Raw genomic sequence first — 27,253 nt, 5'->3', positions numbered from 1 at the left:
ATGGTCTAGACTGTTCGCTAAATGCATTCATCGTTAATCTGTGCACCCTGAGGGAAAACCGATCTTTTTAAACGATATGTTTGTAATATACACTACAGGACTTTCATTCAAAATACCTTTTCCTGGCTGAGTAAAGCATAACATTTTGTTTCGTCTTTCATCTTTTTAAGTATAATGGGATAGTATCATATATATATGTATTTCATCATATTTTGGATAATTTTTTTTTTATTTCATTATAATATACCCCTAATAGTGTATTATAATAGTAATGACCAAATGAACACCTGCCAATCAGGGTCCATATGCATAGGTTTGTAATATGTCGTCATTAAAATGCATTTTTTCCTGAATGAGTAAAACATTCCAATGATCTTACAGGTTAAGAACCTGTCAGTCGTGAATGCGTAACATCAAAACTTTAAAATCATTACAATAATGTTTAAATGTTATGCCATAGATGTTTGAAATAGCTTTACAACACCCTGTTTGACATGTGTAGATTCCATTGCAACAGTTTTAATGCTTGCATCAGAATGTGAAGTTTCCACTGATTGCATTTATTGCCAAGGGCTGTGACTATGTTGGTTCATATTCAGGCAGGGCAAAGTGCATTTGCGTAATGGTGAAAGTCAGGTCATGATGTTAGGAATCTGGGTTTAGATTTGAAAAAAGCTTGTTTTTATTACGCATTATATACAGTATGCATATAGATATATTAGTGCTGTCAAACAATTAATCGCATCCAGAATAAACGTTTATCTTTACATAATAAGTGTGTGTGTACTTTGTATATTTATTATTTATTTATATATAAATACACACACACGCATGTATATATTTCAGAAAAATATGTTATGTTTGTATATTAAATATATTTATATATAATATAAATTATATTAATATAAATATGCGTGTAAATGCATGCAAATATTTTCAAAATATATACTGTATGTGTGTCTATATATATATATATATAATAAATATACACAGGACACACACATATTCTATTATGTAAACAAAAACCTTTATTTTGGATGCACTTAATTGTTTGACAGCACTAATATATGTATGTATATATATATATATATATATATATATATATATATATATATATAAAGTGTATTATTTGTATATTATTATATTATGTGTATAATTTAATATCATTTTAAAAATATCAAGTGCCATATTATGTATTCTGAATGCTGATCATTTAGTTCCAAGTTGTATTCTGTATCTGGTTGGATAGTTTTGATTAGAAATAGTGATTCATTGCACTGATTGGGAAATAAATGTGAACAAAAAGTGCTTAGTTCCCGGTGATGACAATACAGTGTTTCATGTTTATGGCCTCTAATGTTTTCAGAAAAGAGGTGGAAGTTATCTGAGAGTTCATGTTAGAGTTTATTATCACATGTCTGACATCAGTCCGCACCAGCAGTGATGAAGCAATGAGCAGCAACTCGGACTTGATTGCCCCATAAATATTATTTTTTATTATATATTGTTTTTATTTAAGGAATGTGTGCAAACAAAATGACTCAATTTCAAACTAAACTGGAGAATATAGCAAATAAAATGGCCAAAAGCAACTGTTTTTATTGTTGTTCATAGAAAAGGTGGTGTACAAAGCAAAGATGGCACATAATGCAATGAAAGATTGCAAAGCTTTTTATTAACTTAGATGAATTCAACAAAAAGGATGGTCTATGCCTATAAGATTTAAGATTTAAAGCACCTCTGACTCTGGTAGAGCATTTCATGTTTGTTTGTATATTAAGATTAAAGGCTATTTTCATGGAAAGGTTAAATTTCTTTTATATAAAAAAGTTGCCCTTAAAATGTCACAACAAAAAACAAATAATATCTTTCAATATGACATTTGATAGAAATTCAAAAAAAAAAAAATTTACTTAAAAAGAAAAAAGAAATCCATTAAAAGGCGCATACTGAAAACCAATAAGCAGTGTCTATTTGTGCATGCATTTTTTTTTTATCACAAAGTTCTCATAAATGTTAAAATGGTACTTTTAGTTCCCGTACAGCCATACTTATAGTTTTGAATAGTTTAACTATGAAATAGCTTTAAAAAGCAAACCAATGAGTTTGGTAGCAGTTATTCAGAATCCAAATATTTCCCTCTTTCTTTCCCTAAAAAGGGGAGTTACCAAAACTCATGTACCGCCATCGCTAAGAGTTCTTTGGCAGCTTTGTTCTTTCCGAGGAATTTCAGGAGGCGTTTAAGATTATCTTCTGATGCAATTCCCACGTTTAATCAGTTCCAAAACATAGTAATAATAATAAAAGTTTCCCTCGTACGAAATCCACCCACCTTCAAAAATAATCATTCAAATCAGCAGAAAATGCTGAATCCTTGCTCTCTGGCAGGATGAACTCCATCAACCTCAGGCTTACAATCAGCACGTCTCTCAGATTATACATGTGCAGACTTGCCCTACCGCAAATGTCTCAGCACAACCATAAACGGTGCTGGTTTTTGAGCACATCGAGTACACTTCAAAAAGAACAATGTTTTGGTGTCTCATCTGAGGTAATCAGCTTGGTTCAGCTTTATTTAATCACATCTGACTTGAATAAAACCAGCACAGAATGACTCAATTGCAAGTGGTATAGCTTTTTATTAATAAAGTATCAAAAACAAACAACAGACAGTCAAAATAAAGCCATACATGAATGTTACAGGCCATTATATGCTCAATCATGACTTTTGGTAGCAATTGCACCTGAACACTTTGATATGGACACCAGTGACGTGATGAATTCTGGTTTAACCACAAATAGAAAGCATAGCTTTTTTTCATTACACATTTGTCAGTAGTACCACATTTTGTGGCATGCCTGTTTGAACAAATACAAAAAAAGGAAAAAAGCTACCTGACGCCTGCGTCACTTAACCTTTCAGTTCATAAATTTAAACTATGCTCAAAAACATAAAGGGAGAAGTTTGTGAAAAGATCAGGGGCTTTCCTCGGTTTAGCAGAAACTAGTTATACTTTAGTACACCTTTCTGTAATATTAAGAAATGCAGTCACAGGGCTGATCAGATGTCTTGTGGTATGTGTTTCTTCACTAATAACATGGTGTGACACTAAAACGGCTTGACACATGATCTAAGAACATAGCCAGACAATTAATAAGAGCTTTACTTCAAGTTTTTTTTTTCTTTAGGACAAGCCCAGCCAACAAAAATATATTCCAAGAACATTTGGCTAAAATTCTTTGCGTTATTTCTGATGTTTCTGAATGTTAGAGACACATTAAGGCAAATCATGCTCTAAACCATCTGCAAACATTATGTTTGAATGTTATGAAACAATAAGCAGTAACGTTAAAAAAAAAAATAGACGTTACAAGATGGTGCTAACATCAAATAAATTTCCATTCTATTAACGTTACTGGACATTTGCTCTTAACGTTTTAAGAACATTAGCCTCAGTTTTGAGAACATTTCCTGTTAGCTGGGAGTGTAGAAGTGCATCTAGACAATAACAACACACAGCTACAGTATATGAAAAATGCAACATCAAAAAATAAGTATGTCCTTGCTAATAGCACAAAAACGCTTTCTTTTTCTACAGTAGGCTGGCAAACGCAGACCTTCCTGCTCACAGCATTGTAACAACAACATAGTCATTCGGTTGAGGTGATAACAAACAGGCTTTCGGTGAAGAGTAGAAACTTCCTTGTAAGTAGCATGCGGGACACCTCGTCGTCTCAAAGTCCACTCTGCGTCGACTTCCCTGTTATTTTATCTGTTTATTTAATGTGAGTTTCCTGTACTATATAGACCAAGTCCTGAGAGATTAGTAGCAGCTTGAAATACTTCATGTCGCATATTAGGTGGACACTTAACAAGGCAGAGGCCAGAGATAAATATGTAACTAAACTAAACAACTTCATCACCCTGTATGTCTTGCCAGTAAGTCAAAAAGATACACGCAAATACTACATTTGTTTCCTCTGACTAGAATAGTACTTGCTGTCAAACACACCACCAGGGTTTCATTTAACCAACAAGCTGATAAATAAATGAAATCATGTTGTTCTAGCATCAACATGACATCAGGCTTTGGTGCATACAAAAAGCATGTTAAACAAACTTACAATTACGAACACATTTAAATAAGAGAAAAACGCATTGAACGTCCTTCAACACTTTAGTGCTTTAACAGTCTCTTTCAGTGTACATCAGACCGACCTTGACTGGCAGCCTTTCAGGCACCCGTGTTTAGTCCTTTATAACGTGGGCGAACCTTCCAGTGCTCCTTGGCACAGGCTGCCGAACCATTAGCTTCTTGTCTGCACAGTTTGTAATTTAGAGATGCCCACAGCTAGTTGGTATTGGGGTGTGCATTGGTCCACTTGTGGCAAGATTCAGACCCTGCAGGGTGGTCTCTTTGATTTGCTGGATGAAGAGCTTCCTCTCGTCTTCAGGGGTCTGGCCGTTCTGAGCTCGGACGATACAGGTGGGCCTATGCAGGTTGAGCATGTAAACTAGCTGCTGCTTTTGGTTCTTCAACTCTTCAATCTGGGCTTTCAACTCAGCATTGATGGACTCCAACTTCTCTGATTCCTGAATTAAAAGGAAAGCCATTTATAGAACACATGAGTGTAAAATTCAAGACGTTCTATTTTGGAAATATAAAAAAAAACAAAATTGTTTTAATATATTTTGAATAAAAAAATAAATAAAATTTTAATATTATTTATATATTTCAATTAAACTTGTATAATACCATTTGTAAAATGTCTGTTTTCTGTTTTTTCTTGTTTCTGCATCTTGCTGCTGCAATTTTGTTTCTTTCCCTCCTTCTTTTTCTCCTTTCACTCTCCTCTGGAGTGACCTGAAATGACAATATTTATCACATATGTTCAGATATACCTACATTGCGTACTAAATATTGATTTCATGAAAACCGAAACCGCCTAATGATTCTGAATTGGGTCCACAAGTGGATGAACAAGTGAATTGTGCAAGCATGGCTTTTCTGCATGCGTGTTACTCAATATAACTAATGTGAAATACAAGAAATCACATTTGATTCAATGTTTTAACTGTAAATGAGTGGTTCTCACCTCCCGCTTCATCACAGGTAGTTCAGTGGGGCATTCTGTGTTCATGCACGCTCGGTCAGTGCTCAGGGTGCTCATGCCGTTGGACAGGCGTTTGTTTTGGATGGCGTAGCGCAGCTCCTCTTTCACTAATGGAGTGAAGCTGGTGAAGTCGTCCAGCGTGAGTGAGCCGGGCGGGGAGAGGCAGGGTACCAAAGCAGACGCACTGATCTCCGACGGACCCAAACCAGGATGCTGAAGCATCATTCCGAAATCTAAAACATTTGAAGCAAGATTTAAATCACGGTCTTAATATGGAAACTGGATCATAGTAAACTTTCTGTAGTCAGTTACAGACTCTACCTCCTTCTCTAAAAATTATTAGACTGCTGAATTAACAGTAAAAATTCTACAGTGAAAAACTTTTAAATCGGAAAATAACATTAAAACAATACATGTAATTTAACAATAAAGTAGTATTTCAGAAATAAAAAGTATGAATGTATATAATTGTATTAAATATATGCATATTTTTTATGATTTATTATAAACTATTTAGGTTTTCATTCACAATGGAGAAAATATCATATTTAACATGGCAATAAACATACTGCTAAAATATATGTTTATATTTTATTATATTAATAAATCCTCTTATGATTTAGTGAGTAAGGAGTATTGTCAATCTTATTTGGTTTAGTAAATTAAATAATTATAGTATTATATTAATGTTGTGTAACCCTTATGGTGATTTATGTATATAAACCATATCTTTATATTGTTATTATTTATAAACAGTTGCTAGAAAGTTAATTTTTCATAAGTTTAAAGTCATTTGGCCTTCAATTTTACCACATGCCTACAATGATTTTATATTTCAGATTTTAATAGCTCAAATAAGTTAGTATATTAAAAAAAAACATACACCGTGCACATAATGTTTTAACATCATCACAATGTTATTTTAGGGTATTTTTAGGTTCTAGCAACAGTTGTCATATATTACATATACATTGCAGTTACATAGCTATAATTAATCATATATAGAATATATCAGACATATTTTATTCTATTATTTATTTAAATGTTAGAACTACTCGAATTATTAGTAAAAATATGTTCTACTTGTCATTGAATCAGAATGAGTTCCGGTAAAATCATCATTTTTAACTCTTATCCGGTTACCATAAGATCTCTATGCGAGTCGTTAAAGTATAAGTTACCGCGATATTTCTTTTTACAGTCGGCTATAACGATTGGCCAACAGAACCACATTAAACGATCAGCTATCCAAATATTTCAACATAAATTACCGCAGCGTTTTGTAACTATTGTACTAGAGGACTTAGATACGATAAGATAATTAAATATAAATATAAACAGCACATTATGACTCTAAAATGAGCTAATAAGTACAATCGCTTGACCCAAAAACACAATTCTATCGAGTTTATTTATTAGAACATACCGTAGACATTGTCCAGCGTGTTCTAGAACAGTTACAACGAACCTCATAAATAACAATGTTGTCACTCACCTTGTTTTGACTGAATAACGCGCGTGTTGTGATGCTCTCCTCCGACCGGAGTGTTCTCGCGCTCAGCTGGTAAAGTTACAGTTGTCGCCGGCTCGTTGCATCACCCCTTTTTGAACTACTACGGGGGGCGGGGCGAGTGACGTCACCCTATTTATAGTATCAAGAATGCTGTCTTTGCGATGATGCAATCAGGCAACCCTCTGTGCTCACCATAACTGGGCAAGCTCAGCCCCCGCCCTCCCTTCCCGCACTACGGAGGAATCGCAGCCTGACAACCTAATGAGCAAATAAAGACATACCCGTGTAATGACATGGGGTCGCTGGTATGCTCTAGTGTAAAGTACTGAATAGTTGTGAAAAAAAGACATTGAGTGGTTAGTCGGTCAGAGAATGAGACCAGAAAATCACTCTCACTCTGTTACACACACTCATATTTTGTCTGTTAATGGAGAATTGTATGAAGATGGAGAGATGATCCCAAGGTCAGTGTGTTGCTGTCTTTTATTTAGTCTTTTAAAGCCCATGGGTGATCATTTGGCTTTGTGTATTCACCAAAAACGTTTTCACCATTTAACATCTTAATGTCCGGCCGTTTAACTTCAAGTCCTAGTTTTATGATGTACACTCGAGTTTTCAGAGGTTGATTTGATTTTACTATGTGTTCAAAAATATATAATTTAAGGTTGTAAATATCTAGCTGCATGCGAGTTTAGACATGGCTTTATTCTATTATAATTTGCATTAGCCTATTTTTAATCTTTTCTGATATCCTAGTTTATCTGTGGGGTAAAATCAGTCTTAAGCTAGTGGATATGGGTAGTTGTGAAGAGTGAAGCATTTCATTTCCATTGTTACAACAGATGGAGGTGTTTTAGAACAGACAGGAGTATTTCTTTATCTTTGTAATATTAAAATAAGTTACCAAAAAAAGAAAACACACACACACATGTTTATTTCTGTGAATTGTGGGGGCTTTCCAAAGACTTGTATTACTTTTATACTGACCCAACAATATCCCCTAACCCTAAACCTACCCCTAACAGAAAATCTGTTTACATTGTTTCACTTTCAGATAAATATCATTTACTATATTATCCCCACAGTGTCAAAAATTTTTAGGTTTTACCATTTGGTCCCCACAATAGCATAAACAGGTACACACACACACACACACACACACACAGATAATCAACAAATAATTTGCCATATAAATCTACTAATTAATCAGATAAAGAAAAAGGTGATGAAGTAAATGTTAGAGCTCATAGCTTTTGTGCGTTTACTTTGATTTGTGGTGGATAGATGTTCAGTGGAATGATTTTGAAGTGATTTCAGGGGGTGGGCAGTCGGCAGTGTCTGCATTCCTCTACTGGATGTGAAGCACAGCTCTCTTGCTTACACACCCTGGTACAAGCTCTTACCTCCGTGTTCTGGAAATTTCCAGTGATCTCTCTTCACCAGTCCTGGTGCAATCACTACTAAAACACTCCCTTATTACAAACAATTATGCTTGTACACAAAATAGTGTTGCTAAGGAGCCATGTCTAAACATGACACAAAGACTAAACATGGCAATATTTATTTTTCCCAATAGAAATGATGGCTGTCGGGCTTAAAAATTAATTTCTCAGAGTTAATGAATCTGGGTTATGAATAAGTTCCCTTTGACTTATAGCAAAGACTTGAATATGAACTATTTTAAAGTGAATTTACTGTTGTTGTTGACATCCACCGATATGGAAATAACAATTAGTGTAAGTTTTTATATAAGAGAATTAGATTCAGGGTTTTTTTAAATTGCATTTCAAGTGGTCTCTGATTTTGCCCTTTGTGGTTTATTTTTCCTTATTTGCTTTTTCATAAAACTCAAAGAGATATATTAAAAAAAAATATTATGAAGTGAATTTGTTGCTTTTTCCTGATTTGATATCTGCAGATAAATGAAGATATGAAAATGAGATACAGTGTGGCCTCAAAAAGACTTTTAAACCAAGTATCATTTTTTTCTCAAGAAATATAAAACACAAATATTTTTTGAGCTAGCTATTATTATTTTATTTTTATTTTTTTACGAAAAGTAGTTTGGTAGGTTTTAAAATAGTGAAACAGTCTCTGCATCTCTGTATGTGAATGGTTTGATTCTCTATTACTGATTTTGAATAATTGTATATCACTTTTATTGATTTATTAATTTGTTTATTTTTAATGATTAATTTTTGTTAGTATTTGTTTTCTCCTCACTCTAGTTCGAAGTGGTTCTAGTATTTGTTTCTGTTTGTTAATAAGTGAAAATTAGTTTAAAATATTATGAAACAATAAATGTATTGCTCAACATTAAGACATGCGTAATATTATTTCTGGTTTTCAAGCGTTAGGGAAAAAAGTCCATAGTTAATGTGATGAACTACACCTGTGCTTATTCTGCTGGACAGCTGTGTGAAACTGAAGGAAACTGGCTTCAAACACTTACTATCAACTCGACACCAGTTGGTTAAAAGTCATAAAAATGATTTCGAAAAGGGAAGTTAGTTCAGTGAAATTGCCTCGTATATTATTTGTTGGCAGATGTAACTTGGTTTGATTTTATGTGGTGCAATGCAATTAAACACATTCATTTTTATATGTGGCTTAATTCTTTTTTGTGTGTTTGGTATGTCTACAAATTACAGACATAATATCTTATGATTTTGAATTTATTATGGTTTTAACTTAAGTGGCCTACTACATCAACCAACATCACAAATACAACTGGTGCTGTTGAAACTGAACGATGCTTGTGATTTTTGCCATTTTTACAAAGCAAATGTGTACATAAATATTAAAAACTGTACAGATTTACAGGCTGAGCTATAGATACTAAGGTAAATTTATACTAATATTTTTAATGACACATAATATTCAGTTTGTTTATGTTTAAGCTAAAAATGTATACCAGACATGTGTGGACCCATCCGAACGATCTATATCTAAAACCTTACACAGAGCTTAATATAGCAGTATCTTATCATCTCTTTATCATATCTGGCAGGGCAGAGTCACGTCATAGAGTTCAACTTGTGCTCCATCTTATAAAGTTAAACAGGTGTTTAAAGGCCTGCGGTCATGGATACAGCTGTTATGATGTCAATACTGACCTGTTAGCTATTAATACATAGAAGATTCAGAAGAAGTGATTTCACTTTTCCATCTGTTACGTGATGATTGTTGTCTATCAACAAAAATTTGAAAAGTCTGAGTAAAAGAAAGGCCAGATAAGATAAAGGTCCTTATGATATTCAATATAACATATGATCGTCTCCGTTCAGTTTCTTTATGATATTACAGCCATATTTCATCATATTAAGTCTTTCAGTTTTGTTTTTCTGACATCCCCACTCAAACTACTTTGATCTGAGTCTAATCTGATTTTTGATAAGAACACAGTCACATTTTTAAAGGTCATTCAGTATGAATTTATACAATTATTATAAATATATAGACAGACGAATCACTAGATGCCCTAGATTTTATATATAATTTTATGATTATAATAATGTTGTATATATCTTTCATTTTGAAAAATATTTGTACTTTATATCTTTCACTTTTGTTTTTACTATACACCCACTATTTAAGTCTTCATACCCAGTATCAACATTATAAATCAAAGTATATAAAATATGTCCTATACTCTCTGTATATGTGTAATATTTTCTGAAGCCCTTTCTAAGAAAAAAAAGAAAAAAAGAAAGCTCGAAAAGACTGATATTTTCTTTTCTTCTTTTCTTCTCTTTCCAGTTCCCTTTAACTGTTTGTGCGCATTATGAAAAGCCAAGGCTCAAATAAGAGCATAGTTTCTATAGTTCAAAATATAACCAGATTATTTGAATCATTTAAATAATTGAATTTCCCTTTATTGCATTTTCTTCTTATTATTATTTTTGAACTACATGGCTTTTGTGTCACAGGCTCAGGTTAAACAGCGCATGTTTCAAAGCAGTTTGATAAGAAGCACAGACTCCGCATTGTTTCTTTAAGACAAGCGCTCGAGTATTCTCATGGGGGGGGAACACGTCATCCTTCCGGGAAATAGAGACTACAGTAATCCTGAGACTGTCCCTTGTTTTCTAGGCTTGGAGGTGAACTGTCAAATCACCCTTTTCCCAAAACATCACGCGTATGAAACGAAACGTATGTTGCTGGAATAATGAAAGGTCAGGATCGATATTTGATTTGCACTTTCGGTCTGACACATGGCATTCCGGTCAAACGTTAGTCATCGAAAACGCCTGATGGTTCCTCTCTAGATGCCATTAAATCTAAATGTCTACAGAGTACAGCATCTGTTAGTATACCATGTAGCACACTAGGAAAAAATATATATATATATGTTTTAAAAAAAATAATAATAATGTGTTATTATTGTAATTTAGTTTTACAGTTCTGTCAATAACTGTATTAACTAGTGAAACTATGGATAGCATGGTAATTTTTAGTATTATATTTTGTGTATTTGTATCTATGCCCCAATCTTTAGATTTATACATCAACCGTATGCAGTCAGAATAATATAATACCAAAAATATAAACATTGATAGTATTAAAATTATTTTTTTGATAACACTGAAATTAAAATTAAATAATTTGTTTGTGTTTATTTTGTTATAATGTGGCAAGGTGTAGTAGTGATGGACATCAAACTCATTTCTAACAATTCCTAACATTTATACATAAAAGTAGTAGTATTTATGGTATTTGTCAAGACCCAAAAATGGATCACGAGTTTGAAATATGAAATATGGCTCGTACTAATATAATATTTGGCCCTGCGTTCTGTCACACTTTTGCTGTTAAGTATTTAAAAAATATTAGTTAATAATTGGCATATTTTTTGGGCTCTACTCAGTGTTCAGGGTCATTTAAAAAAAAAAATCAGATTTATAGTTTTGTTAAATTGTATGTGATAAACAATTTTTATCATATGTCAAGTCGTCTGAAGCAAAACAAGTCACTCCAGGTGATTTCAGGGCTCATCACAGACCTCAAAATGACTAAATAATAGCCTATATTTCAAGTCTGACCACGTGGTTTATTCTTTTGTATTGCTATATTTAGTAAGAGTTTTGTGTGGGTTGAGATTAATATTTTCCAAGCAGCCTTGTGTCAAGTACTGAACTTGTGTTTAATATAACATAATATGTATTTTTTTCCCTTTCTAACATTCCTTTTACATTGTCTTAAATGACTCAGCAGCAATGGGGCCCAAATATGCATAGCATCACTTGCTCAGTATAAATGTTGACACTGCTTTCTCTAAATAATAGTTTATATAGTTTCCCTCTTACATACGTGACATAGACAGCTGTAGGCCTCATAGTTATTTATAAAGTCCCAGTTAACACAGTGCTACCCTCACACACCAGAGCACTGTGTACATGTTTACACCGGCTGTGTCCATAGTAACAGACTCCCGCCCAAAGGGTTTTCGTCGCAGACAGTCGAAGTAGGGAAAGCCAGGATTCCCAACCCCGTCACAAGCCGTGACCTGGTTTCTCTCTCCTACAGGCCTCTGTGCTGCGTTTTGTTATTTCAGTCCTATGTGTAAACAGCAAGCAGGGTGGGAGCAAATACCTAAAGGTCATTCCCCACTAAAGCAGAAATGCCTTACGTAATTAATAAGGAAACCAAATTGAATCACGCTCGGGACGTAGTACATGTAATGAAACCCATTTAGCGAGGACTTCCTCTTTTCAGAGGCGCTCGTTTTCGTGTCTTCGGTTTTTGGATTCCATTTAGAATGAAACTTCTGTTTGGTATCGTAAACTACGTTCTGTACTATCTGCTTCCTGCAGATGTGAAAGTAAATTGCTGCTTCTGTGACTATGGAAGTTTTTTTTTCTCATTCCACATCCAGTGAGCATCCGAGCAGTAGTCCACCTCAGGCAACCCTCATTTTCATAATTCATTTCCTATTCCATCGTTTCTTCAGTTTGCTGTAAATTCTAAGAACTGGATTAATTGGGACATTTGACTTCTTCCTGGCATGTAGAACGTAACGCGCTCTAATTTCTGGTATTTTATTTCAAGCAGGGAATTGAAGTGACACAGGCCTCCTATAAAAACCGCCGCACTTAGTCTTTAAGAGCCACGTCATATTAAAGAAGTCACGTGACTGCCTGTAAAGGATCTAGCTCTGAGTGATATAAAATTGATATGGTGAGCACAGAGCTGGATGAGAGCCTTCGGCCAATCAGCTTGCTAAGGTGAGATGACATCATCTGACCGCTCTGTGGTGTGACTACAGTATGCATCATTGCAGCATAGGATTAATAGTTAATGATAATCCCTTGAGATCAGCCAATCAGAGCGGAGGAGAAGAACATGGTCAGGGCATGTCCACAATCTGCAGTGCAGGACTGAAGCCAAATCCCTGTGCTTGGCCATACCTGTGATAATAGTCTCTTTATATCTGAATCAAGGTTAGTGCACCCACACAAGAGATTCAGCACAGGTAAAATGATAGAAAAGATTGTTTCTAAAAAATGCTTATTCTTACATTTCAGAGCACATACAGCAGATCATTTTTAGCATGTATTGTTTTCAAGTGTGTTATAGATCACGAATATTAACTTACACGAGCTCATGTGATGATGAGTTCAGTGTGTGTATAGTCTGACATCATGATGAGTCAGAGAGTAACAGGACTCTGGAAATGCAGGTAGAGGCAGATGAGTCATAATCTCAAAGAACAAGAGCAAAACAAATACGCCCTGTGCCAGCTTTTCCTGGTTGTTATCTAAAAGACAAATTCACATTCACAAGGTCTTTTTTTATAGATTAAAAAAAAAAGATTTATATATATTGGCATCAATGGTTCCACAAAGAACCATGGAACCTTTTCATTCCACAAAAGGTTCATTAGATTATTAAAATGTTCTTCACGCTAAGAAAAAATGGTTCTTTTAAGAACTGTTCAATGAAAGGTTCTTTGGAATCGCTGTGAAAACCCCATTTGGAACCTTTGTTTTTATGCATTGTCTATATGTCCAATGCAGGTAATGCAGCAATTTCCCTACAATTATTAATGGGAGTTCTGTGTTTAAAAATATGTTTAATATTATGCACACTCACATGAAACGAAGACTCTATAATACATATGTGTAACTAATTAAAAGCTCATTTATTTTAAATTTTTACTCGTTATGATCACATGACCAAAAGAAATTGTTGCTGCATTAATGTTCAAGTTTATTTGGACAAATATAAGATTGCCTAATTTCATATTTCTTTCTTCCTTCATTTACTGGCAAACATATGAAGGTTTTCTTAGCACCAAACCAAAATAAATTGCACACGGATGTGTAAATTATGTTTTATCCAAACTCATGCTTCTCTAAGTACTTATGGGAAATTATTGTTGCAGAAGACTGTCATCTTCTAAACCCCGGGGTTTTCAAACTGGGGCCCAGAGACACTCGGGGGCTGCAAGCAAGGGATTCTGTGGAAATGTTTAGAGACAAAAAAATAAGAATGATATGAATAAAAAATTGATTCAAATAAATAAAAAGATATAGGAAATAATGCATCTAACAGTACAGTGCTATAATGAATAGAAAATAATAATAATAGAAACTAAATGTTTTCCAAATAATAATTTTACATTTTAGGATGGGGTCTCTTGCACAAGGGTCTGTGGCTTCTAAAACATTAAAAACCACTGTTATAAACTATTTTTACAATCAGTGTTCCTCATTAACAATATATACATATGCATACTAATTTGTGCTTTCTACATTAATAGCATGATTATTTAAAGGTGAAGTGTGTTATTTCTGCAACAGGTTTCAAATCCTCTTCCCATTCTTAAATATTTTATATTCTTTGCCTTGCACTGTAATAAAAGCATTTGGCCATGTTATACAAATGAGTATTTTGTTCACACGACAAGAATAATAAGCCATAGCCTTGAAATGAACCATAAATCACTTAGTCCTGCACTATTATGTAGGCTATCATAAGCAAACAGAGATAGTGTTATTCAATCTTTTTAATGATTACGAGATGTTTCCCTCGTATTCCTGTACTTGATGTAAACAGTTTCAGTAAAAAGGTCACGGGACAGAACCAAAGACCCATGTCATGTGATGAAGGGGAATTTCCTGTTTGCTCGTACACAACAAAGAGCACACTGAGCACGGAGCGAGTCATGTGACTGGAGGTGCTACAAGTGGCTTTTGCTTTGTGAAAAACACCCTCGTAGTTATTCAGCATATTCAGGCGGCTTATGCAACAATAAGCCAGTTCTTGCTCTTTCCTCTATATATAGCTCATCCCTTGTCAAACAAACTGTCATGACCAGTGCAGTTTCAGTTGTCTAACCCATAATTATTGGCAAATTGACGTCATGTTTTATTAACCTTTGAATCACTAAATTTCTGATCTCCTTTTTTTGGCTGGTTTGTCGGTATGATCTGTGGTATTAGCCACAAACTGACCCACATAGTTGCCCGAAAGATGTCTCAGTCTGATGTAATTTACTTGTTTTCTCCACATGCTTGTGCTCAGTACTGTTACTGGTACTTTCACAAGACTTGCTGACCTGTATATACCACAGATGCTTTCTTATCCAAAGTAATTTAGTGTCCACTTACTATAGTGACAGTCAACTCTCTCTCTCTCTCTCTATGTATAAGGGATCTCAAATTTGTCTCAAATTTCCAAAAAATATTTTATGTTCCACAGAAGAAAAGAAGTCACAGAGGTTTGAGAATTACATGAGGGTGACAGAATTTTCATTTTTGGGTAAATTATTTATTTAACTGCTTATTAGCTCAGATTCTACCACATCCCTAAAATCTAGATGACTGTGAAAGTCTTAATTTGACAGATTTTTGCTTTAAAAAAAAAAACATTTAGCATATTTATAGTTCATAACATTTTCAGTAGTACTGTCAAATCGATTAATCGCATCCTAAAATAAGTGTTTGTTTAAATAACGTATGTACTGTGAATGTTTATATGTATATATAAATACAAACACATATACATGCATATATTTAAGATATTGTATGTATGGATGTATGAGTGTATATTTATAGACAGTACACGTTAGGTAAATACAAACCTTTATTTTAGACGTGATTAATCATTTTGACAGCATTTCGAATTTATTTATTTAGGACTACTATTACTGATCAAAAGTTTTAGGTCATTAAATTATTATTATTATTTTTTTTAAAGATATAATACTTTTATTATAAAAGAATGCATTCATTTGTTTAAAAGTGGCAAATACAATTTTATTAGATTTTTTTATATATACAGTATATATATATATATATATTCAGTTTCAAACAGATGATGTTCTTTTCAATATTTTTTATTAAAGAATCCTAAAGAATCTCAGTTTCCACAGAAATATTTCACAGCACAACTGTTTTCATCATTGAATCATATTTTGTTTTTAGCACCAAATGAGCATATTATATTGATTTCTGAAGGATCATATGACACTGAAGACTGGAGTAATGGCTGCTAAAAATTCACATGAATACACACATATTGAAATATATTTAAACAGTTATTTTAAATTGTAAAAATATTTTTGATCAAATAGATGTAGCCTAGCGTAAAAAAAAAAAGAAAAAAAAAAAAGAAGTCATTCATGATTTCTCCATAGCATTCTTAAAATTATACAAATATAATCACAAACTAAACTGACAAATCAAAAAATTATGCATGGTCATGATGTACAAAATTATCTATTTTTTTCTGAATGCATTCAATCATTTATTTCCAGTACATTACATAAAGGGTGGCATATAGTCTTATCCAAAACAGTTGGAGACAAAAGTTTTTTTGGGTATAAGGAAGTATTGCATCAATAGGGTTGTGTTTAGTGCAATAGCAAACGTCATATGCTTCCCACATGTTTAGGCATCTATTTTGTCAGATATTACTTCATTCCTTCCTGATTTTATTTTTGTATGCTAACTGGTGAGAATGCATATTGTTTGAACTTGATGTGACCTAGTTAAATTGCTAAGAGCCCAATTATAGATATGCGCTGCCCTCTAGAGGAACCTGGGATAGTAGCTCAAAAACAAACTCCCTCGAGGTTGCTATAAGAAAGCAGTCTCTTGGTTCAATAATGCTCGATTTTGAAAAGCCAAAACAGCATGCATTGTTTCCTAATCAAATAATGCATAATTTTAATGAATAGTATTATTACTCACATTATTTATTAACATTCATGGGTCATTTTACAAAAGAAGTAGCATACTACAACCTGTAGAGTTTGCAAAACAAAAACGACAGTCCAACTATTCTCATTAATTAGTAGAACCAAGTAAATACAAATGAAAATACTCCCAAATATGCATTTTTTATACCAGTAGCAGTGCAAACATCATGCATTGTTACAGTTGCAGAGGTGAGCATGACTGCGTTTTGGTCCTGGAGAATGTCCAGCAGAGATATCCTATACAAAACATCTGCAAATCACCCTTTTAAGTCCATACTGCAGATGTGAATCATTCATACAAATGATCTTTTATGCTAGCCATGTCGTGACAGTTATATAATGAGATTATAATGCTACAGGGATTAAAAAAATAAAATGTACTACAGTTTATTATCGCATGTAAAAACCTTGGCATGCCTGGCTGGGACAAGGTTAGGGGGTCACAACATACAGACAGGACAGCTAGCAGGTCATGAGAAGCTAGCCCATACTGAATGAGGATCTAAACTCCATTACACACTCGTCTCTCAGAATAGCCGTGAGTTCGTTTCTCCCGGGGTCGATTTTAGGGTGTGCGAGGAGAACAATTCTGTGCTGTACGGCATGAAGTAGATTTGTGAGGAGTTCGGCTTTCACAAGTTCACATCTTGCTCCGTCCTGTGCTCACTTTTGAAGATCCTGAGGCGTGCTGAATGTTTCGTACACGTTGGCGGCGAACTCTTTCACCTGGTCTATCAATAAGAGATCCTAAAAACAAGAAAGAAAGCCAACATTGCTGTGTGGGCAGATTTTATACCACATGCAAGTCAAAATGAGTCGATGCATATGAAGGTTCTCACTTGGACAAAGTGACTGGGTATTTCGCTGCATATTGAATTTATCTGTCCGTTGATGATGGGAATGATTTTGGCTAGTGGGAGGCTAACATGTGATAATCTGGAAGTAAAGCATGTGAAAAACAGCAATGATTATCTTTCCATCACTAATACGGTTCACAAACCTGAAATATACTGGTCTTGGGAAGGTGATAAAATGGCTTAAAATGTGGCTTAATTGGCCAAATACTTTTTGGGGTTACTGTACGTACCTTCCTAAAGAAATAATAATAATAAATGCATGTACACTGACCGGTCAGGTGTGCTGGAGGGGTTGGAGTCTCCCTGTGGGGGTTGGAAAAACTCTGACATGTTGTCTAGGAATCGGATAAAGCCTCGGCTCAAGCAAGTACGGAGTACAGTAGTGAAGTCTGGACTGAAAAAAAAAAAAGTTTAGATGTAATTAGTACCCAGCTATCTACGTGATCGCTATAAAATGATTGATTTCAACCAAATTAGTCTCATCCTATTATGTTTTCATTTTATCAGAAATCCTCTTTGAAGCCAGAATTGTGTTTTTCATAAAATAACACATATAATAATGGCTATACTTTAAAAAGGAACTAATATTTAAAATGGATAGTTCACCCAAAAATGACAATTCTGTCTGTAGTGAACTATCCCTTTAAGGTGTTAAGTACAAAAAAAGTCATGAGATTTATTGCGAGTAATTATTTTAAACTTTTACCTTTTTTTACAATTTTATAACCTATAGGATTATATGCGTGTCTTGATTTCCCTCACCTTTCAAGCAGATCTCTGGTTTCATTCAGCAGCTTTATTGTTGTGACATCATTCTCTGTGAGACCACAAGCCTACATTTTTTTTTATATAGAAATAATTAAAATTAGTACATAGAAACAAAAAAAGTTAATTATGATGTAATATAAATATAATGTAATTTTCTTATAGAATGTATACAGTTAATAAGTAATACAATTATAATATATAATAATGATAATAAATTAATACTAGTTTTAGTAATACTAGTAATAAAATTCTATTCTTATAAAAGTCTTATCGAACTTTAGAAAATGTCATTGTATATTTTGTGGAAAATGTGATATTTTTTCAGGATTCTTTAATATATAGAAAGTTATTAACAGAATTTATTTGATTACAGATTATAGATAAAAAATCTTTTGTAACATTTTAAATATTTTTACTGTCATTTTTGATCAATTTAATGTGTCCTTGCTAAATAAAATAAAATGCTGGTAGCGTATCGTGAATCAAATATTATGAATAAGTATATATGTATTCATATAATTGTAGTTTTAAATAAAAAAACACAAATTAATCAATAATATATCTAATTCATAACTAAACAACAAAATAAATGATAAATATCTACCTGTGAGGCTAGTGTGTTCTCTTCATCAGGCATCATGTACCAAGAAAGACTTGTGTGTTTAGAGGAAGAACAGCCCTCCTCCACTAACTGTCTGATCTGAGCTAACTGTTGCTCCAACTCTTGTAGGGACAAACTCTGCTTCAGAGACACCCTGAGGAGACATGGACAGCAGTTAGCTTTCCTGCTAAATATACAGGAAGACCGACACAACACAATGACAAACTGCCATGGCAAATTAAGCCACAAGTATGAGATGAGTAGATTAAAATTCATTCATCATCTAATCAATCACTCAACGTACAGTCCAAGAACTTCTTGGACAGCTTTCTTCACCACAGTTATCAGTTCAATGAGCCCTGAAAAGACAAAAATGAAGATCAGCATCAACTATGGTGGATATGACCCCATAAACAGAAGACTAAACACTAATACAGATCTCAGGTACAGATTGTACTCACCTTCTCCAAGAAGGTGTTGGATGCTTGACAGATATTGTTGTTGGACATCAGGAGGGGCCAAGGGGGTCTAAAGTAGCAGTATAAGAGAAATGAAGTAGAATTTACATGCTGTAACATGGTAAAATCAGGTGGCTTTGCCTTTAGAACACCAAGCCATGACATACCGTTCCATTCTTTGTCACAGAATTGTCCAGGTACAAGTAGCCCCCAATTATGTTGAGTTGAACTCGGAGTAACACCACCAGCATGCAAGTGCTGTAAACCGCCACAATGCTGCGGGTAAAACCTGGAAAGTAGAAATCATTGTTTGAGAACAGGAATAGATGAGATTTAGATTAACGTCAGCTTTAATTTCTATTCAAAACCCATTTTTACTTCTGTAATGTGACATATTGTGAAACAGGACATTCGACTAAAAATTTCAGGGCGTGAATCAGTTTGATTGTGAAAAGTGGGTGTTCCATTATCCACCAGTATTGAGCCAAAACAATGCCTTAATAACTATTTGGCCATTGCTCAATATTTTCCAATAACCCACATGACATCAGCAGAAAAGAAAACTTATATGTATTTAATTTTACTTACATTTACATAAAAGTTTGGGGTTGGCAAGATTTTTTTTTTTTTATGTTTTTGAAAGAATACAGTATTCAGAGTAATGTTACTGAAATATTAGTACAATTTAAAAGAACTGTTTCTATCTTTAAATATAATTTATTGTTGTGATGGAAAAGCTGTATTTTTAGCAGCCATTCGTCCAGTCTTCAGTATCACATGATCCTTCAGAAATCCTTCTAATATGATGATTTATGCTCCCTAATGTGTTTGTGGAAACTGTGATTAATTTTTTTAAGGATTTCAGGATTCTTTGATAAATAGAAAGGTCAAAAGAACAGCATTTCATTCAAAAATAAGTAACAACGTAAAATCCTTCACTGTCTGCCTTTACATCCTTGCTGGATATTAATTATTACAAAAAAATAAATAAAAAAATACTGACCCCAAACTTTTGAAAATATATATTTTTTTAAAGCTACATTAAATTGCCATTGCCCTTCCATATATTTAAACACACTTGGACTATAAAAAGCAAAGGAAAATTGTGTATATTGTTACAGATTGCAAAGGCTAACAATTTATTCTGAAGAACAGATTGAAAGTTCACAATAGCACAAGAAATCTGCATTAAGAAAGTAAAGAGGGTCAATTTGATGTTGACTTTAAAGCAATAAATATGTAATCCTACAACAAAGAAACTTATTCAACTCACTAATAATCTTTAGATCCTCCCAGATTTCAAGTTTATTAGCTGGCCTGTGTAGAAAGACATGATCACTTGCGTCAGTTATGTTCTTTTATTTTGTAATGCAGATAATCATCTATAATTTACATGAATGACTCACTTAGTCTTCAGCAAAGCGGTGAGGCTCTCTGAGTTCAGATGATGCATGATTGCCTCTCGGAGAGTGGGGAGCATTGATAACACTACAAAAAAAAGACAATTACATATACTGTGCAGAACAAATATCACTTTTTCATAACATTTATTAACTGATCATGTCATTGTTTTATTTTTTACCTGTCATGTTACATGTCCTCTGGTTGCTTTCAAAATGAAACTGTCTCCGAGCTTGAGCGATGTATTCGGCTGCCTCTCGCTCCTGCATCTCCTGAATTTTTCTTTGTGCATATTTACCAAGTACATAGACACCTGGACATGAAGTTTGAGAATGCATTACAATATAATGTACATGTTGAGAAACTGACATGCAATATGCCAGATATATTCAGTGATATAAAAACTGCATGCAGGGTAAAAATACCAGGGTAAAGTCCATCTAGACTTTCATTGACTGTGTTAATAGAAAAACTAGGTGACAGGTGAACTGAGATTGAGTAGTTGAATGTGGAAAAATGCTTGGCAACACTGTAATAACATGCTAAACTATATATTTTAGTATATTAACATATTATAACTACATGTATTTATATTCAGCCATTAAAACAGGAAATAGTTCATGCACAGTCACAGATAGCTAACAATCTCTGAACTATAAGCATGCAGGTGGTCTAGTTACCCACGTTACCTCCAACAAATACCCCAGCGAAGATGAATTTCCTCTTATGGCGTTTAATGAAATTCCATGTAGAACTCAACATTTTAAAAACAGACTTGACACCGCAAAAAAACCCCCCGAAAAACTAGATGCTAAAGCGTGTTTAGGCGTAACTCTCTAGCTAGCACAAGGCTACATGGCAATAACTTCTCTGTTAGCAGCACACAGGCGAACTATAGATAACAGATTGCGTCGACCGATCGATTATGCGGTCGACCCGCCGCCCTGAACGGTCCATCCATTATTACGGTCCCCCGTAAACACGTGAGCATATGTAAAACGTTATTATTTCCTGATTTATTTTTACGGTTCTAGATTTGACGAGGATACTGATGGAGATGAAATCAGACAGTGTTGAACCTGAGAAAAGTGATTTTCTGCAGCCGTTAGATAGTGAGATACAAACATGGATGTCAAAGGCGTTTGACATGGTAAAACTTCTCTTTGTTCACAGTATTTACCATGATAACTGGCGTTTCCTCCCAAATACCATAGTTACTAAAGTAACGCTACTGCATTATTTTGACTGTGACATCTCAATAAAATAAAACGACATCGCCTTTAAAACAGTCGAAAATCCGAGTACGTTATTTATGATTATTAATATCTTATTTATTGTGAAGATTTTCCAGTTTTTGTAATAATAACTATTTTCTATGATATTTGGGTTGGCATGGCAAATGTGTATGGTGTGTGCCTGCCTAACTTACATGGCAAATGTATTTTTGGTTGTTTTGAGAAAACACATTATTACTTTAAAGGCGCTTGAGGCCCTTGAGAATGGCGAGGTTCCTGTTGGATGTCTGATGGTTTACAACAATGAGATTATTGGAAAAGGAAGAAATGAGGTGAATGAAACAAAAAATGTAAGTAATTTCACAATGTTCCTAATTATGATAATTAATTCATCATCATTTATGATGATTGATTTATAATGATTGGCGAATGGTTATTGGAATTATGTGTATGCTAACAATAATCCTTATAATAATGTAATTGACTATAATCCTAGGTTCCAGTATGTATATATATAATTGATCAATTTCTTAACAATCATATTTTTCAAATCTGTCGATGTGGTTCACAGACCGTGATGTGAATACACCTCTTCTATGATGGACTTTCAGTTTCTGAATTTAATTTAATATTGATATTTATGTGAGGCTTTTAGTCTGAATGTGTAAATGGTGTAACTCTTTAGAGATTGTACAAAAATAAGTCTCATTGCAAGGCTTGTTTTCTTGCAAATGATTCATGATCAAATCATTATTAAGATGTGTACATTCAAGGTGAGAGGAAAATTTGCTTATGCTATATTTCTAGGAACTTAGAACTGCTGATGCATTATGAACTAATTTCTCATTTTAATAATCTCAGACATCCTTATTTGCCATTGACCCATTTATTACAGTTCCTGTTCTGTTAAGAATTTGATTAGTGGTTCTTCCTAATAGAACAATAGATGAAACAACCTCACGTCTGTGTCTGTTTTGCCCAAGGCTACTCGGCATGCAGAAATGGTGGCACTGGATCAAGTGCTTGATTGGTGCTGTTTCAGAGAGAAGGACCCAAAGGAGGTGTGTGAACAGACTGTACTTTATGTGACAGTGGAGCCATGTATCATGTGTGCAGCTGCTCTGCGCCTGCTTCGTATCCTTGATGCCAAAATGTGGTCGACTATTAGTTTAGAAAAGTTTACACAGTACCATCAATGTAAACCAGTACTATTGGGAAATATTTATTTGTTTTTTTTTTTATGTTAAAATTTTCTGTATATTTCATTTTTACCATTTCAAATTGAATTTTACCATTGCATTTCACAATTTAGGGTTAGGGTTGAATTTTAGCGGCCATTACTGCAGTCTTCAGTGCCACACGATCCTTTAGAAATCATTCTAATATGCTGATTTGGTGCTCAAGAAACATTTATTTTTATTATCAGTGTTAATGTGCTGCCTAATATTTTTGTGGAAAATACTGGCCAGAATTGTTTGAAATTAATAAGAAGTTAAAAACAGCATTTTCTTACATTATAAAGTCTTTACTGTCATTTTTGAGCAATTTGATGCATCCTTGATTAATTAAATTATTGCTAATTCGATTACAATTATTAATCCGTGCCAATCACAGCCTTTCCTAGTCAAGTTTGTTTTGCGAAAAATTATTTTTTAATGCATTATTGTGTTTACCGCAGGTTTCTGTTGTCTAGTAGTATTAAATGTCAGTGCTAAAATGACACCTTAACATTTAGACAGACATACCTCTGGTTGTATATGGGTGCAAAAATGAGCGGTTTGGAGGCTGTGGATCTGTCCTGGATGTCTCATCAGATCATTTACCACACACTGGAACTTCATTTAAGGTAAAAAAAAATTTCCCTCCAATTCCTATCCAGTTAAATTTCAATTCCAGCTGATCCAAAAGGAAGCCAGTTCCTTACATTCTGAACCATTCTGTGTGGCTAGAATATTTTTCTTGTCGAAACATCCACATTCCTTAAATTGTTGTCCAGACCACATTACATATTTTTGCTGTAGCACATGCTCACTTGCTTATTACAGTGCATCGCCGGCTATAGAGCAGACGAGGCTGTTGAAATGCTCAAGACATTTTATAAACAGGAAAACCCAAATGGTAAGGGAAATCTGTTTAATGTATGCATGCTAATGTCTATTAATGTTTTCATTGTCCTGTTTCTGAAACTATTTTTTTTTTAGCTCCCAAACCTAAAGTGAGGAAAGATTTGATCAGTCCACCAAGTGGCGCTGTAGCCATTCAGGTAAAACAAGGACCGCAAGATGAGGAGAGCGAAACAATTGCTCCTTTGAGCTGAAATGGAAAATATTTGAGCATTGAGACTTTTACAAGACCTTGTCAGTCCCTGGATCTCAATGACTTTTGATTTTGCCATCTTTTTGAGGTCATTGATTTGATCTACTATTTGAGGAACCACATTGGCTCATTATCTGGACCACATAGCTCGTAAACCTCCAGGCCTCCTCTTCTCTGTGGCTGGACGCTGTGAGTTGTCTGTTAACAGTGTGTAGAAGTAATAGACTGGGCCTGTTCTGCATTAAAGCGCAGGTTCTTCTCCAGCTCTTGCTCTCTTTGTGTCCTTACACAACCCAGAGAACTGGTTCTGAACTCTCAATGATCTCAGTCTTGGGCTCACTAGCAGATGCAGGACAGACCCAGGTGGAGTTTCCACTTACTTCATAGCCAGAAATTTTAAAGGGATAGTTAAAAATTAATTTCTGTCAGTACTTTCTCACACTACATTTTTTTTTTCTTCAATGGAGCACAAAAAGTGAATTTTATGAAGAGTTTTCAAAGAATATATGCCCTTTTTTATAGAATTAAAGTAATTGAAGATGGAGGCTGTCAAGCTCTATAATAGCAAAAAAAATTAAAAGGCCATAAAAGAATCATTAAACAGTATAAAATTGGTCTTGATGCTTTGTTCTTTCATTTTGAGTTTCCTAGAAGATGGAAAGTCACACAGGTTTGGTACAACATGAGAGTGAACAAATGATCCTAATTATAATTATAATAATAATTTTAGTGCTGTCAATGATTAATCACATCCAAAAAAATGTTTTTGTTTACATAATATGTGTATAATATAATATATTATAGTATATATTATGTGTGTATAATATATAATGTAAAATTTACATAATATACTGTGTATATTTATTATGTGTGTGTGTGTGTGTGTATATATATATATATATATATATATATATATATATATATACACACAAACATACAGTATATATTTTGAAAATATTTGTTCATATAATTTACATTATATATAAATATATTTAGTATATAAAACCTTTTTCTTGAATATATACATGCACGTGTTTTTATTTTTTAAAAACTTACAAAAACTTTTATTTTGGATGGGATTAAACATTTGACAGTACTAATTATAATTTTTTTTTTTATTGTTTTTAGTTAACAATACTAATACTTAACACTAATCCTGATCTGCACACTTCCACTTGTCGTGAAACTGTTCATGTCATGTTGCGTTTCTGGTTATTAAAGCATAGCATAGCACATAATAGTTTCTAGACCCCATATTATTAAATTGCCATGTAATGTGTTATTAGTGGCTGGAAGTGGGTTTTCTGTGGGTGCGTATGAAAGAGCAATCAAGCATTTTATTGTTTTGTGATGAATGATGAGACATTGAGCGCTCACAGCTGGCTTTTTTAATATGACTGCTCTATGCTGATGTTGAAATGACAGAAGCTGTCATTAGTAAATAAAAAAAATAATCATTTAGATTCATTGTGTAAATAGTATGGTCTTAGTAACTGATTCAAAACAACAGAGCACTGGTCGGACACCTGGTAAGCATTTGACAGGTGTTATGCCTTGGCAGCGTTACGCCATGAGTCAGTGCGAATAAAGAACATCGTAAAACAAGCTGCAACCACCTACGCTGTCCCTGTTCACATGGACTGAGAGCAGCAATTTGTCTCCAACTCTTTATCCATAGATGGTATTTCATAAAGCTTCATTCAACTTTTAATAGAGTGAATCAAAGTGTCAAATTCATGTGAAGGACCGGTATATTTCATTATAGATTTTCCAATGTTAATATTTTGTCTGAGGTGAAAATCGTATATAATCGTATATATATATATATATATATATATATATATATATATATATATATATATTTGTATAATCCCACAGAGGGCTCGGGAAAGCTCACAGAGATGGTTAGGACACAAAGCATTTTATTCTACAAGCAAGTATTTATTTTTGATTTCATCATCTACAGGAGAAAATGAAGGTTACATGAAAGTTTCTAGTTTTCTTTAGTTTGAAAGTCAACAAGTATTACCTGTTTTACTTCTTTAATCAGCTTTTTCACGAGGAAAACGGGGTATTCAGTGCTAAAAAATGGAAGAAATTAATAGGATTTTGAGAATAAATAGCTATAGGCTAACATTATCCAATTGCCTGCATGTGACAATAATGGAAATGGAAATTCATTTTAGAGAAAGTTCTTTTGATTTGATAAGTGACTATATTTGAATTAATTTAAAGACAAACATTTGGTAACACTTTAGTGATAATTAATATTAAATAATAAATAAACAGAATTTATTACTCCAAGTCTCTTCTGCTCACCAAGGGTGCATTTATTTGACCAAAAATACAGTAAAAGCAGCAATACTGTGACACTTTTTTTTTTACAACTATTTTCTGTTTTAATATATATTTTAAAATGGAATTTATTCCTATGATGGAAAAGCTGAATTGTTAATCCAGTCTACAGTGTATTTTCCCCCCAGAATGCTTTGTTGAATATAAAGTTCAGAAAAACAGCATTCGTTTGAAATAGAAAACTTTTGCCAAATTATGTCTTTACATTTAAAAGCATTAATTTCTTTTAATAAATTTACTGACCCCAGACCCTCAGATGCTAGTGTATGCTGATACTGAAACTGATAATGATTTTTTTTTATATATATATATATAAATGATTTGTGTTTTTTGTTCATGCAAAGGCAATAATCGTCCGATGTTGTTTTAGACTCTTGACATCGAAACTGTTTAAACATGTTTCTTTTGCGTTCCACACAAGAAAGGAAGT

General features: G+C 33.7%; 3 protein-coding genes across 5 annotated transcripts; 1 reads left to right on the top strand and 2 right to left on the bottom strand.

Annotated features, from left to right (window-relative positions):
- Window positions 1-2,626: 2,626 nt before the first annotated feature.
- Window positions 2,627-6,736, bottom strand: LOC306843806 (cyclic AMP-dependent transcription factor ATF-3-like). Its single transcript, XM_079375480.1, has 4 exons — window positions 6,611-6,736; window positions 5,098-5,348; window positions 4,758-4,865; window positions 2,627-4,594 (listed from the first exon to the last, which is right to left on the bottom strand). Exons 2-4 carry the CDS (start codon window positions 5,338-5,340, stop codon window positions 4,337-4,339), a joined length of 609 nt encoding a protein of 202 aa, XP_079231606.1. The 5' UTR covers window positions 5,341-5,348; window positions 6,611-6,736; the 3' UTR covers window positions 2,627-4,336.
- Window positions 6,737-16,813: 10,077 nt separating this feature from the next.
- On the bottom strand, window positions 16,814-21,919 carry LOC306843972 (peroxisomal biogenesis factor 3-like). 2 transcript variants are annotated; one of them, XM_079375743.1, is made up of 12 exons: window positions 21,607-21,919; window positions 21,099-21,230; window positions 20,923-21,004; window positions 20,790-20,833; window positions 19,684-19,805; window positions 19,520-19,586; window positions 19,363-19,417; window positions 19,062-19,212; window positions 18,452-18,522; window positions 17,961-18,083; window positions 17,672-17,768; window positions 16,814-17,579 (listed from the first exon to the last, which is right to left on the bottom strand). In XM_079375743.1, the coding sequence occupies exons 1-12, from the start codon at window positions 21,677-21,679 to the stop codon at window positions 17,496-17,498; spliced, it is 1,101 nt and encodes a 366-aa protein (XP_079231869.1). In that variant the 5' UTR covers window positions 21,680-21,919; the 3' UTR covers window positions 16,814-17,495. The 2 variants fall into 2 exon arrangements, with proteins under 2 accessions (XP_079231869.1, XP_079231870.1); XM_079375744.1 differs by lacking the exon at window positions 17,672-17,768 and having other exon boundaries at window positions 21,607-21,838.
- On the top strand, window positions 21,859-25,084 carry LOC306843974 (tRNA-specific adenosine deaminase 2). 2 transcript variants are annotated; one of them, XM_079375745.1, is made up of 6 exons: window positions 21,859-22,067; window positions 22,398-22,502; window positions 23,136-23,286; window positions 23,892-23,998; window positions 24,198-24,270; window positions 24,354-25,084. In XM_079375745.1, the coding sequence occupies exons 1-6, from the start codon at window positions 21,969-21,971 to the stop codon at window positions 24,467-24,469; spliced, it is 651 nt and encodes a 216-aa protein (XP_079231871.1). In that variant the 5' UTR covers window positions 21,859-21,968; the 3' UTR covers window positions 24,470-25,084. The 2 variants fall into 2 exon arrangements, with proteins under 2 accessions (XP_079231871.1, XP_079231872.1); XM_079375746.1 differs by having other exon boundaries at window positions 23,136-23,213; window positions 23,888-23,998; window positions 24,354-25,082.
- The last annotated feature ends 2,169 nt before the right edge of the window (window positions 25,085-27,253 follow it).

Source organism: Barbus barbus, assembly GCF_936440315.1.
Source record: "Barbus barbus genome assembly, chromosome: 24".
Taxonomy (NCBI): Eukaryota; Metazoa; Chordata; class Actinopteri; order Cypriniformes; family Cyprinidae; genus Barbus; species Barbus barbus.
This window is presented reverse-complemented; position numbering and strand designations above follow the sequence as displayed.

Excerpts from the sequence above, each read along its gene's own strand:
- LOC306843806 (XM_079375480.1), bottom strand. The coding sequence starts at position 5,340 with ATGATGCTTCAGCATCCTGGTTTGGGTCCGTCGGAGATCAGTGCGTCT. Across the intron at positions 4,866-5,097 it reads TACCTGTGATGAAGCGGGAG|GTCACTCCAGAGGAGAGTGA; the intron begins GTGAGAACCACT and ends TTGTCATTTCAG. Across the intron at positions 4,595-4,757 it reads AAACAGACATTTTACAAATG|GAATCAGAGAAGTTGGAGTC; the intron begins GTATTATACAAG and ends CTTTTAATTCAG.
- LOC306843972 (XM_079375743.1), bottom strand. The coding sequence starts at position 21,679 with ATGTTGAGTTCTACATGGAATTTCATTAAACGCCATAAGAGGAAATTC. Across the intron at positions 20,834-20,922 it reads ACCGCTTTGCTGAAGACTAA|GCCAGCTAATAAACTTGAAA; the intron begins GTGAGTCATTCA and ends CTTTCTACACAG. Across the intron at positions 19,806-20,789 it reads GGAGGATCTAAAGATTATTA|GTTTTACCCGCAGCATTGTG; the intron begins GTGAGTTGAATA and ends TCTACTTTCCAG.
- LOC306843974 (XM_079375745.1), top strand. The coding sequence starts at position 21,969 with ATGGAGATGAAATCAGACAGTGTTGAACCTGAGAAAAGTGATTTTCTG. Across the intron at positions 22,068-22,397 it reads TGTCAAAGGCGTTTGACATG|GCGCTTGAGGCCCTTGAGAA; the intron begins GTAAAACTTCTC and ends ATTACTTTAAAG. Across the intron at positions 24,271-24,353 it reads TAAACAGGAAAACCCAAATG|CTCCCAAACCTAAAGTGAGG; the intron begins GTAAGGGAAATC and ends TTTTTTTTTTAG.